General features: G+C 34.7%; 2 protein-coding genes and 1 pseudogene across 2 annotated transcripts; all 3 read right to left on the bottom strand.

Moving 5' to 3' along the window:
- LOC107496636 (F-box protein At1g47056-like) lies at nucleotides 1-1,059 on the bottom strand. Its single transcript, XM_016117943.1, has 2 exons — nucleotides 421-1,059; nucleotides 1-225 (listed from the first exon to the last, which is right to left on the bottom strand). The coding sequence occupies exons 1-2, from the start codon at nucleotides 1,057-1,059 to the stop codon at nucleotides 1-3; spliced, it is 864 nt and encodes a 287-aa protein (XP_015973429.1).
- Nucleotides 1,060-6,991: 5,932 nt separating this feature from the next.
- LOC107496689 (urease accessory protein F-like) lies at nucleotides 6,992-7,766 on the bottom strand (annotated as a pseudogene).
- Nucleotides 7,767-7,976: 210 nt separating this feature from the next.
- On the bottom strand, nucleotides 7,977-9,324 carry LOC107496637 (uncharacterized). Its single transcript, XM_016117944.3, has one exon. It carries the CDS (start codon nucleotides 8,849-8,851, stop codon nucleotides 8,426-8,428), a length of 426 nt encoding a protein of 141 aa, XP_015973430.1. The 5' UTR covers nucleotides 8,852-9,324; the 3' UTR covers nucleotides 7,977-8,425.
- Nucleotides 9,325-13,374: the final 4,050 nt, after the last annotated feature.

A 13,374-nucleotide genomic window follows, 5' to 3' on the forward strand; every position in this document is an offset into this window, starting at 1 on the left:
TCAATTGGGGCAATCAGAAGCAAGAGCTTCAATCCCCACATTGGATATAGGGCACCCCTTAATGCAAAATTTCTTGAGTGCAACACACTTGTTGGCAACACACTCAATCTCAACGTCACCAACGGTATTAAGCCCACAAAGTGCCAATCTCTCCAAAGCCTTGCATTTGGAAGCAATTGACTCAAGGCTTGAAGATGTTGGATAGATACCAATCAAAGCAAGTTCCTGCAAGTTAATGCAGTGTTTGACAACAGAAATCAAACCATCATCACCAATCCTATTGGTCCTCCACCAATCAACTTGAAGTTTCCTCAACATCCTACAGTTCTCAGCAACTAGATTGAGACCCACATTTGAGCACTCAGCGGTTTTCACAATGTGAAAAGTGTCCAAAGTCCAAACTCAAACACTTAGACAAACCCACAAGACCCACATCGCTAACTTGAATCTTCTCAAGGTGAACATCAACCAACGCAGCGTGGAGGTTCCTAATCTTCTCAAGGGTGTCATCCCAATCCCCCCCAAATACCCAATTACCTTCAAAGATCGAAGCCTTACCTTCAAAGATCGAAGCCTTTTCGACCCAATCATAACGGGCGCGAAGCTCTGGCCATTCACGATCTCCTTCAAGGAAACAGAAGTCACCGACGTCATTTCGGAACCAACCACCTCGCCACGCAGCCGCTTAACGGAGAGCTCTTCCAAATCCTGGCAACGACTGGCGACAGCGTTGATTCCCTTAATGCCGAACACGCACGAAGCGCAAGATAGCTTCTTCAACGCCTTCCAGTTTTCGCCAACAGCGGCCATTCCTGCCTCCGTTATCTCACAGCATCCACGGAGCTTGAGCCACGTTAGGTTAACGCACCGGAGCAAAATCAGGATCAAACCTTTGTCGTTCACGCTCGTTTTGAAGGGTGGAGAGGGTTGTGGGGTGAGAGGTCTGTGAAACGAGAGAGGAAGAAAGGGCGCGATGAAACTGACACGAAAAAAGAAGAAGAGGTGGTCTGGGACGATAGGCATGAAAGTGGGGGATGCATACGGCGTCGTTTTGGCCATTAAGGACCAATTTATCTTTTAATAATTTGTTTTTCATCCACTTCAACAACCGTAACGGATACATCACTCTTCACCCCTCCATCTCAGTAATTTCCATTACCGTTTCGAACACCAATTTTATAGAAGGATATAATTGTCACAGAATTTATATGATGAGGGATCAAAATATATTTTTCAATTTTAAAGAACAAAAATATTCGCATTTTAAAAGGTTAGAGACCTATTTATTTTTTACTCTAATTTTTTTTTTGGAATGGGAGAAAGAAAAAGGCAAAGTGCCTGAAAAATACAGTTAAAAAAATAATATTTATATAACTATTATTAATCCTAATCTCACCTTAGTTCTCATTCCTCTTTTTTATTTTTATTTTTTATAGTTACATATTTCTTTTTTTTATCATTTTCTTTAATTTGTCTTATAAATTATCCAAACCGATCCCTTTCATATTTCATTAATTTAAATCAGTTCGGTTTCAATAACAAAAGCGTATTAAGTATTAACTCAATTCAACCCGACCGATCAAATTTAATTGATTTGATTTTCAAATTCATCCAAATTCAACTCAACACAATTATACTCATAACAGCCAAGCAATGACATGCAAACATTTTTTTTAATGAACGTATTTATATCCCTTACGGTCCTACATAATACATATATATGGGTCATTTGAAATAAGAGTAACAAAGCGGGTCGGTTTATCTAATTCGTCTAAGTTCGTATCATAAATTCTGTCAATTAAAATGAGTTTAAAATATTAGCTATCTCTTTTTACGGTGGATTGGTAGATTGGCGGTGACGGATTAGTCGGTTTGATATTTTTTAAAATAAAAGTTATTAAAATTAACTAAAATTTTAAATAAAATTCATTAAAATTAACTAAAAAATAATAATTAAAAAATCAAATACAAATAAAAAATAGTCAAATTATAATATAATTTTTTTATTTTTAACTTCAATAAAATTGTTTAAAATAATATTTGTCGATAGAGTCATCTTTATTTTAAAAAAGAAGTCACATAATTTGAACATATATACGAAATTGTAAAATAAAATAAATAAAGTTAATAACTAAAAGAAGAATAAAAATAAAAAATAAAAAAATATTTGAAAATTATATAATTATTAATTTTGTAACAGTAATTACTCTTTTATTTAATAATAAAATAAAATAAAATAAAAGTCTTTGGCCTAGCGCGCTGACTCATCCCACCCGCCAAAACCCGCAAATTTGGTAAGAAAATTCAATTAATCCAAAAACTCAACATTGTGTCTTCCATTCAAAACTCTACTATTTTTATGTGCTTCATATTATGAAAAATACAACACCAATGTTATGATATCCTAAAAAATATCATTATTGTTATTTTTATTTATTATTAAAAAATATTTTTAATTTAATTTATTAAATATATATATAATAATTTTTTTTAAAAAAGATTCACAATACCAAATCTAAAAAATAACCACCAAATCATTACTTATATAAGAGTTTCTCTTATGAAATAGTTACCTTGTACTCTTTTTTTTTATTATGGAGTACTAAAATTCTATATATTAACGTTTTCTCTTTCTTACAATTAAAGAGTACTAACCCAATGAGTTACAACTCAAATGACATAATCTTCTTGTACTCAATTAAGAAATTATGGATTTGAGTCTCCTATTTTTAACCAAAAAAATAAAATTAAAGAGTACTAAAATTTTATATTATTTTAGAGTATATTCTCCTTAAAACTTTAGAATTTGGAGTATTAAAATTATTTTTAAAGAATTAAAAAAAAGTTAATATTTATATTTATTTTATATTTTTGTATTTAAAATTTATTTAGACTAAAATTAATATTTTATTTTGGACTAATTTAAGTTTATTTTTTTTTTTAAATTATATTACTCGTTTTTTTTGTTGGCGAAGTACTTGTTGATTTATAGGCTGTCGAGGGAGATTTGTTCACCTGGAGGTTGAAATTAATGGTCACAAGTTGAATGAATTGTATGATTTGTTCACCTGGAGGTTCACCTGGAGGTTGAAATTAATGGTCACAAGTTGAATGAATTGTATGATTTGTTCACGTGGAAGTTAAAATTAATGCTCACGTAGGTTTTTTTTGTGCATGCATATTCTTTTTTTTTTCTCTTTCAAGTACGTATATTTTTCGATGACATGATTATTTTTTATTGTGTTTCGCTCTCAAATTTTCGCTCTCGCTCCTTTATTCATTCTTCTTAAATATGGAGTACGTATTCTTTTTAAAAAATAATTGATAAAAATTTATCATTTATTTAATTTGTATGTATATATATGTATTATTTAATTATTATATTTTGAGCTTTAGTATTATTATTTCGGCTACACAAATTAAACATTGTTATTACCAGTGTATTATGATTTAATTATTGTCATCACGTACTCATATTTGTATTATTGTATTAAACATTGTTATTATGATTGCATTGTTATCACGTACTCATATTTGTAGTTTTTAAAAATTATGAGTATTTTTAAAAATATTTAAAACAAATTTTAAAATAAATTTGTTTATTAATATTTAAAATATCATATATAACTTCATATATTAACAAATATCTCATTTTACTCTTATATTCATTTTACTCTTATATTCATATTTATTTATAGTCTTTTTAAATTTTATAAATTATTTTTAATTTAATTTATCAAATATAGATATTATAATTAAAAAAATTATCTTTTAAAGTTNAAATAATACATATATATATATACATACAAATTAAATAAGTGGCAAATTTTTATCAACTATATTTAGTGTTAATTTTAGAAAGAGTACGTACTTCACATCCAAAGAGAATGAGAGAAGAAAAGAGTGAGAGCGAGAGATGACCATGCCATGTAAATATGTTAGTAAAATGTTGTTGTTGGTGATGATGAAAGATATGCGTGCACGAAAAAAAGAAGAGAAGGGAAAAAGAATATGCGTGCACAAAGAAAAAGAACCTATCTGCGCAAATTCAAAAAAAGGAGAAGAAGAAGAAGGAGGAAGAAAAAAAAAAACAAACAGAAAAAGAGAAGAAGAACGAAACCGAGAAAAAGGCGCATAATTTAAAAAGCAGTTATAACAATTTTGTTAGCCTTGATTAAGTATTTTGTTTAGATGCAAAAATTTATTCTTATCAAATATCAGTATTATAATTTAAAAAAATTAGAAAACCAAATCTAAAATATAACAACCAAATTATCACTTATATAAAATATATATTAAAATATAAAATATATATTTAAAATAAATTAAATAATACATATTGCGTGTGTTTGAATGATTTAAATGCAGGTAAAGAAAAATTAATTTTCTCTCCATAAATTCTAGTAATTAATTTTGGCAATATCATTTTGACCGCATCTTATACATACATATTGGTCAAGATGTATGCTATATCCATCCTCTAGTATGGGAAAATATTTAGTTATACATTTTCCAAAGACAAAATTATATATAGACCTTTATTATAACAGATTTTCTTTCCATTAATAAGTTTTTCTTCTCATTTTTTTATTATTAACTCCACACATATAATAAAAACTTTACTTTTCTCCTTTAATTATATATATACACATTAAGTTTCATTTCATATATCATATAATATATTTTGTTCAATCAGATTTCTTTGCATCAAATAGTTATGGATTCTAGCTCAGAAGAAATAGTTTCATCATCATCATCACCAACTAAAAGGGTTTGCAAGCATTGCAATAGGAAATTCACATGTGGAAGAGCTTTGGGGGGTCACATAAGAACTCATAACATCAAAATAAGATTCTCCAACAACAACAAGTCACCAAGAACAACAACAACAAAAAAGAGTATTAGTAACAATAATAATAATAATAACAATAATTATTTTTTGTTAAGTTGGAAGGTTCACAAGAAGAGAGGAAGCAACCAACAAGTAGTGGAAGAAAGCATCAAGAAGCCAAAGACACAAGAAAATGATGATGATGAAGTTGAAGAAAGTAATGGTGATGATGATCATGATGATGATTATCAAGAAGATTCATCAGAGAAAAGGTTGTTATTAGAGAGGTTGAAAGAATTTGATAAAACAAAGCACAAGATCTCAAGAAAGATTAGAGAAAGATATGTGTGTCACACTTGCAAGATGGTGTTCCCAACATTTCATGCAGTGAGTTGCCATGTTCATGATGAGAAGATCAATAATCATAATCATCTTTCTTCTAATTCATTATCATCACCATCTCCAACAACAACAACCGTTAATGATGACAACAATAAAGTTGGTAAGTTAGTTATTAATAATTTTAATGATGAACATGTCAAAAATAATAGTGAGTCTAAATCCAATAAGGGAGTAGTGGTTAATGATCCTCCTACTATTAGAAGAGTGCTAGATTTTGATCTCAATGAGTTGCCTCATGCGGAGGAAGATAAATAATAGTTGTGAAATGTTCAACATAATCTCTTGTCTTTGTTTTCGTCGNATTATTATTATTATTATTATTATTATTATTATTATTATTATTATTATTATTATTATTATTATTATTATTATTGGTCTATCTTTTTAATTTTAAATTTCTTGCATATACATATACATGATGTGTTAAAACTTATGCTACCAAGTAATGTGGTAAACATACGATTAATTATATGCTGAATAATAACAATATTAGTATATTACCGCAGCAGCAATGAAATTTAAAAGAAAATAATAATGTTCAAGTCTCAGAAAATGGTCAATTATATCAAGTCTAAATTTTTAGCCAATGTTTGAGTGGCAATACAAAACCATATAAAAATAGTTTAATGAAAAGGTCTTAAATTTAATTAACTTATGAAAAATGTTGTGATCCTCTTTCTATAAGTCATGTCGCATGAGTCATGCAGAAGACAACAAAAAAGTAAAATCCATCCCGACTCGATTATATTGGTATTATACCCCACTTTAATAAGTTCGGATATCGGATTTAAAATTGTGAAACTCAATTATCCAATTATCTAATATATTATATTAAAAACATAATATTTATATAATTTTTACTAATCTTAATCTCACTTTAATTTTTAATTTTTTATTCTTCTTTTTTATTTTTATTTCTCATAGTTACATAAATATTTTTTCTTTTTTTTTTTTCCATTTTTTCAGTTTGTCTCATAATTTAATTTTAATCGGATATTCGATTACCCAAATCGATCCAACTCATATTTCATCAGTTTGAATTAATTCGATTTCAATAACAAAAGCACATTAACCCAATCCAACTCGAACCGATCAAATTTAATCGGTTTAATTCTCAAATTCACCCAAACCCAACACAACCTGACCTGATTACACCCATAGGAACCAAGCAATGACATGCAAACATTTTTTCTTAATGAACGTATTTATATCCCCCTACAGCTCTACATATATATGGGTTACTTGGATTGGTATTTTCGATTGAACCCCAACTTGACATGTGTCAATCATTGAACCTACATCGTCATGTAAAACCAATTGAAGCTATTTTTTGAGTGAGTTGCCACCTCAAACCTCACAAGAAAATTCAATTTACTAAGGTTGCGAGAACCGGACCGGTCAATGAACCGGTGAAGTTATTGGTTCAATGGTTCAATGGTTCGATCGAGGTTCAACCGGTTTAATTAAATATTAAATAAAATTATTAAAAAACCTAAAAATAATTTTAAATATATTAATTTAATAAAAAACCGTTAAAAAACCGGCCAGTTCGACCGATTTACCAGTTAACCGGCCGGTTCGACCGGTTTTTTACCGGTTTTTTTCATTCGGTTTTTGAGCTTACCCGGACCGGTTAACTGACCGGTTCCCGGTTTTTCCGGTTGAACCGGCCGGTCCGGTCCGGTTTTCAGAACCATGCAATTTACCAAAAAACTTAACATTGTCTCTTCCAGTCAAAACTCTACTATGTGTATGCGCTTCATATTATAAAAAATACAGCATCAGTGTTATATTTGTGCCTTCTAAGACGAAAAGAGCCTAGAAAACAAATAACCATGGCAACCCTGCATTGAATCTAGCAGAGGTGCAACTTGGCATGCATCGTCATCGTCGCGATTCTTCCATTTCTCTAGTATATCTTCAGCATTAGGAGCAAGTTGATGCTGCAAAACTGCAGCACCAAGAGACCTATCAAATTCAATCTTGTAGCAGCAGAAATAACATCCCTTATTGTGATGTACATATAAGCTCTTTGAGAATCAGTACTATCTAATCCTAGTGTGCCACATATAAGTCCAAATATAGGAGTATGGTGAAAGGATACAGTACCTGAAAGAAGCATTTCTCATTGTTTTCAAAGAAGAGAGTTCCGAGAACACGGCCAAACCCACCCTCATTAGTGCAGACCCTTGTGAGATCGATGCCTTTCGGCTGACTTCATTTGTCAGTGTGGCATCCAATATTTTGTTAAGATTGTGCCAGGTTTCCAACTTGGGTGACACGGAAGCCGAGTGCACGAAAGGAAGGAGTAAGCTTCCTGTGTTCTCCAAGACATGGATAATGAATGTCTTGAGTTCATCTGGATTTGAGACCAGGTTGGACTGAACTGCTGCTTCAAGGCCAAAAGAGTGAGCAAAGCCGCCGGTAGGTAGAAGAGAATCAAGCAACTGCCATTGGCTCTACTGTGAAATGGAGTCTGCAAGGCGAGGTCCGTTGTCACACCCTTCACCTATTTGCATTGTAAATGATACTCAGCTGGCGTATCAGATTCCCACAAAAGCCTAGAAGAAGAAACCAGGCTTATACATTCAAATTCTTTAAGGAAATTGAAATATTTGCAGACATCATTTGAAAATGAATTACATATCATACAAGAAATAAAACTCAATGTTTCGACCAAAATTGAGCTTCCAAAAGCCTGATCTTGAGGTCACACAGAGACAACTCAATCATTGCTCCAAACCTATCTTCAAACAACTGCTTACAATCCGGAAGAACCTTGAAAATTCCTCGGTTCCCATTCTTTAATTATTCTGAACTCTCTATGCCATGCTTGTTAAATATTAACCATAATTCACTTATAGAGGGAGTAAGATATTTATTTATCAGATCTCATTATGAATTTGATCTCACTATCTTGTTCTGTGTCCAAACAAGGATTTGCAAAAAATATTTTTTTTCAGTCCAATCAGAATCATATCTTCCAACATAACAAATCAGCATGTTAAAATGAAATTGCACAAGGAAGTAAGAGTTGCAACAATCTATTAATGGTGATTCTACATTATGAGATAAAAAGACAAAACATTCAGTAGTTCCAACTTACAGACAATCCACCTATGCTATCACATTATCTATTATCTCTGTCCCTAATATCATTACCCAAAAGAAAAGAGAAAGGGAGGGGAGGGACTAAGACTTGTTTTCTTGGGATTTATCATCGTCCCTGTTCATGAAATGGAATCCCATAATATACCTATATTCTCCGGTACCAAGGCAACGGGAGCAGTAACCAAGACCGCTTCCACCACAAGTTCTACACCATTTTGGCCATTCGCCTTTTGGGAGCATTTCCAAATGAACCTGGTTTGTCCTTCCCTTCCCACGACACTGGTGGCAATCGACTCGTCCACTCCCCTCACAGACTACACAAAGCGGATCCGGGTTCTTTCTTCTCTTCTTCTTAACATTTGACTCCGTTCTCACAACCCAAGATGGCTTAGTGAGTGAGATGTGACTATGTGGCGACAACTTGGGGGAGCGAGGAGGAGGTAGGCCATTGAAGCTCCCACTCTCGAATCGAACCATTGTCAATAAACTCAGGGTCCCAATAGCCATCTACTCCACCATGACCCTTGATATCTGAAACAAACGAACTTCTTACTTACTTTAACATTTTCTCAAACATCTGGTGGGCATGATTGTGACTGTTCCTAACAATGTATATTGAAACAACATTGCATCCCTTTAACTGGATGGTTCTCCATTGATTCTATTGTACTATACACTCACCTAACTTATACATCCGCTGTAATCATGCTGATTGAAAAAATGAAATATTTGAGGATTAAATCATAAAATTTTCCCCAAAAAATAAACCAAAGAAAAGAAAAAGTCGAAACATTATTGAACAATATCATAGTACTTAATATTTTCTACTGGCAACAAATGATTATTGAAGTAAGGAAGATATGCAATTGACTCCATAATCCATGACACAAAGTATTGAGGTTCAAACAAAATTCACAAAGCAATTTCAAGTTTTCAACATAAAGTAGAGTAATTCAGAGAAAATGAATCAAAAGGGTATGTGAAAGTTTACCAGGTGAAAAAAAGGTGGTGACTGAATCTGAGGCCAAAATAGCTTAACTGAAAAATACATATTTAATAGAATAAAATATACTTTTTATCTTGAAATTTGGTAAATATTTAAAAAATGCTCTTAAATTTTATTTTTTTTTCAATTTTATCTCAAAAGTTTTCGATTTACATGAAATATACTATCAACCGCTAAATTTTCAAAAAATTTAAGATCAATCTAATAATAATGCATGAAAATTATACTTAATTTGCTTGTGTTGAAGATTATTCTTATAGAATTATTGTTTAATTAGCCATCAAGAATATATTTGATGCAAATCAAAAGCTTTTGAAACATAATTAAAACAAAATAAAACTTAAAAATATTTTTAAAATTTTTATCAAATTTCAAAATAAAAAGTATATTTTACCCAATTTAATATATGTCTATTAAAAATTTATTATGTGCATGACTTTGGTCTTTTGGTCTCGTTGGAATATGCTGGCTTGGAAGCACTTAATTGAATAAGATAATTTTTTTTTTGGTTGTACATGATTTTTTTAATTAGTAGATTAATAATTAATTTATTGTAGATTTAGTTTTATATAAGATAATATTTAAATTTTTAATATTTATTTAAATAGTTAAACGTACTGATCATTCAATCCATCTAAAATTACTTGAATAAGATAATTTGTCTAAAAAAATTTAAAAAAGCAATTTGATCTATATCTTTTGTAAATTGACTTGTTACCAATTTGTCACTTAATAATTATGGAAAAAAATTTTAAACGGTACTTGATAATTATTTTAAAAGACAATAAAACTTTTCATATAAAAAATCTTTTGATTCTTGAATTTTATTTCTGTGAGATTATTTAATCTTTCTGTGAATATTGAAAGTCGGCTACGAACCCGAGTTAAATACTTGAACCCAAGCCCTAAAGAGATCTTGGGCTCAAGTAGGGGCACTGTTCCTACCCTGGCCCAATGATAAAAGCCCAGGCCCAAATAAAAGGCCTAATCCGAAGGATTAAGCCTAGCTAAGCACCGACTTCCACATAAGAAGTCGGCGTCAACTACGATTTACTCTAAAGAGGTCGGACATGAGATTAGCTGGCAGATAAACACTCACTCAAATGAGTAACCGCTCCTAAAATCTCTCTAACTGCTTCATTAAGCCATATCTTAACCTCCCTAAGATAGAGGGGCGGTTAACACCCAAAAGATACGGCACTACTCCAACGGTGGTTATTGGCTCACCACTATAAATACACTGACACCCCTCAGGTATCTCTAAGCCCAATACTCTCTAGACCTGCTCGCACCCTTGCTAACTTAGGCATCGGAGTGTCTTTGCAGGTACCACCCCCTCTCCTCGTACAAACAAGTCGGACGGAGTCCCCCGAGCTGCATACTCATCCGGAAACCTCCTCCTTCACACATTTGGGCCAGTCAACGTCATCCATTCTACTAATCTCCGGTTACCCACCGTAACATTGGCGCCGTTGCCGGGGACCCGAGAGATCATCCATCGATGGCGGACAGATCCCACGAAGAAGGCCATGTGGAAACAGATTCTGAACAAGAGAATTTGGACACAGGCAATAACGATGCGGACCTCGCCCTCCACCAGGAAATTGACAATCAGCATAGAGAAGGCACCTCCGGAGTAAAGAACCCGAAGGTAAATTCCTCAGAAGGGCGCGAATCAGAAAAAGGAGGACCATCCCATGTAACTGAACTCATGGGATTAGTCCACAGCCGCCTGGAACAGTTAGAACAAGAGCGGGAGCGGCAAAAGGAAACTGAAAAGTACCTAAAAGAGGAGATGGAACGGCGAAAAGAGTTAGAAAGAAAACTCTTAAAGCTGGAATCTTCCCTCAAGAGTCACAACTCCCGCGACGAACAAGAAGAGCCGCTCTTAGGTGAAGAGGATCCTTTCAGCGAGGACATAATGAGGGCAAAAGTTCTGAGAAACTTCAAAAGCCCGGATATGGACCTCTACGATGGAACCACGGATCCGAAGCATCATCTAAGCAACTTCAAAAGTCGGATGTACTTAGCTGATGCTTCCGACGCTACGCGATGCAAAGCTTTCCCGACCACTTTATCGAAAGCAGCGATGAAGTGGTTCGATAGCCTTCCCCCGAGATCGATCACTAGCTTTGAAGACTTCTCAAGAAAGTTTTTGATGAGGTTTTCAATTCAGAAAGACAAGGTGAAACATGCACCGAGCCTCCTGGGAATAAAACAGGAGGTCGGAGAATCTTTACGAGCCTATATGGAAAGGTTCAACAAAGCATGTTTGGAGATTCAAGACCTGCCCACAGAGGCAGTCATAATGGGATTAGTCAATGGACTTAGAGAAGGACCCTTCTCGCAGTCCATATCTAAAAGACATCCCGTTTCTTTAAGTGATGTACAGGAACGAGCTGAAAAGTACATCAATATGGAGGAAAACGCTAAGTTAAGGGACCTGAGTTGGCGACCTGGACCCCTTCCCTCAACTAAAGAGAGGGAAAGGGAAGCCAAGAAAAAGGAAGAACTCGGTCTCGAGAGGCCAAGGAAGTATCACTCTTATACTCCCCTGAAAGTTTCCATAGTGGATGTATACAGAGAGATTTGCAACACTGAAAGACTGCCACCCCCTAGACCCATTAAAAATAAAAAAGGGGGGAGCCGCAGCGATTACTGCGAGTACCATAAAATATATGGTCACTCCACTAACGACTGTTACGACCTCAAGAATGTGATAGAAAAGCTGGCTAGAGAAGGTCGGCTTGATAGATATCTCATAGAAAGGTCGGACAGTTACGGAAAGAGAAAGCGAGATGATATGGATAGAAGAGACCCATCACCGCAGACCCCAGAGAGACATATCCATATGATCTCAGGAGGATTTGCGGGAGGGGGACTCACCAAATCCTCTCGCAAAAGACATCTCAAAAGAGTCTACCAGGTCGGGGAAGAGTCACCCGACCTCCCTACCATTTCATTCACAAAAGAAGATGGGCAAGGAATAATCCCTGGACACGATGATCCAGTGGTAATAACTATGATCCTAGCAAATGCCCATCTCCACAGAACCCTATTAGACCAAGGAGGCTCGGCGGATATTCTTTTCAAGCCGGCTTTCGACAAGTTAGGGTTAGATGAGAAGGAGTTAAGAGCCTACCCTGACAACCTATATGGATTAGGAGACACGCCAATAAAACCACTGGGATTTTTACCCCTCCACACCACTTTTGGAAAAGGGAAAAAATCAAAGACTCTGAGTATAGACTTCATAGTCATAGATGTAGGGTCAGCATACAATGCTTTGATCGGCAGAGCTACCCTTAATCGACTCGGAGCGGTGGTATCCACTCCCCACCTCTGCATGAAATTCCCGACCTCAGCGGGAATAGCAACGGTAAGGGGAGATCAAAAATTGGCGAGAAAATGCTACAACGAAAGCCTAAATCTGAGAGGAAAGGGCAGAGAAGTTCACACAATAGAGCTTGGTGGCGCAAGGGCCAGAGAAGAGCTGCAACCACAACCGGGAGGAAAAACCGAGGAGATACAGGTCGGTAAAGAGGAAGGAAAAAACACTTATATAGGAGCCAACCTAGGGGAAACTCTAAAACAAGGGCTGGCTGAACTCCTAAGAGATAATTCCGACCTCTTCGCCTGGAAGGCCTCTGACATGCCTGGGATCGACCCCGAGCTCATGTCCCACAAGCTCTAGGTTTACCCAGGATCCCGACCTGTACAACAAAGAAGACGCAAGCTCGGCCCAGAACGAGCCCTAATAGTAAAAGAGCAAGTACAGGCGCTCTTGGAAGCCGGCTTTATCAGAGAAGTCAAGTACCCAACATGGCTAGCCAATGTAGTGCTAGTCAAAAAACAGAATGGCAAATGGAGAATGTGCGTCGACTATACCGACTTAAATAAGCCATGTCCCAAGGACCCTTATCCCCTACCGAGTATTGATACCCTAGTGGACTCCAGCTCGGGGTACCAGTACTTATCATTCATGGACGCCTACTCGGGATATAATCAAATCCCGATGTATGAG

This window comes from Arachis duranensis, chromosome 7 (assembly GCF_000817695.3).
Source record: "Arachis duranensis cultivar V14167 chromosome 7, aradu.V14167.gnm2.J7QH, whole genome shotgun sequence".
NCBI classification, from domain to species: domain Eukaryota; kingdom Viridiplantae; phylum Streptophyta; class Magnoliopsida; order Fabales; family Fabaceae; genus Arachis; species Arachis duranensis.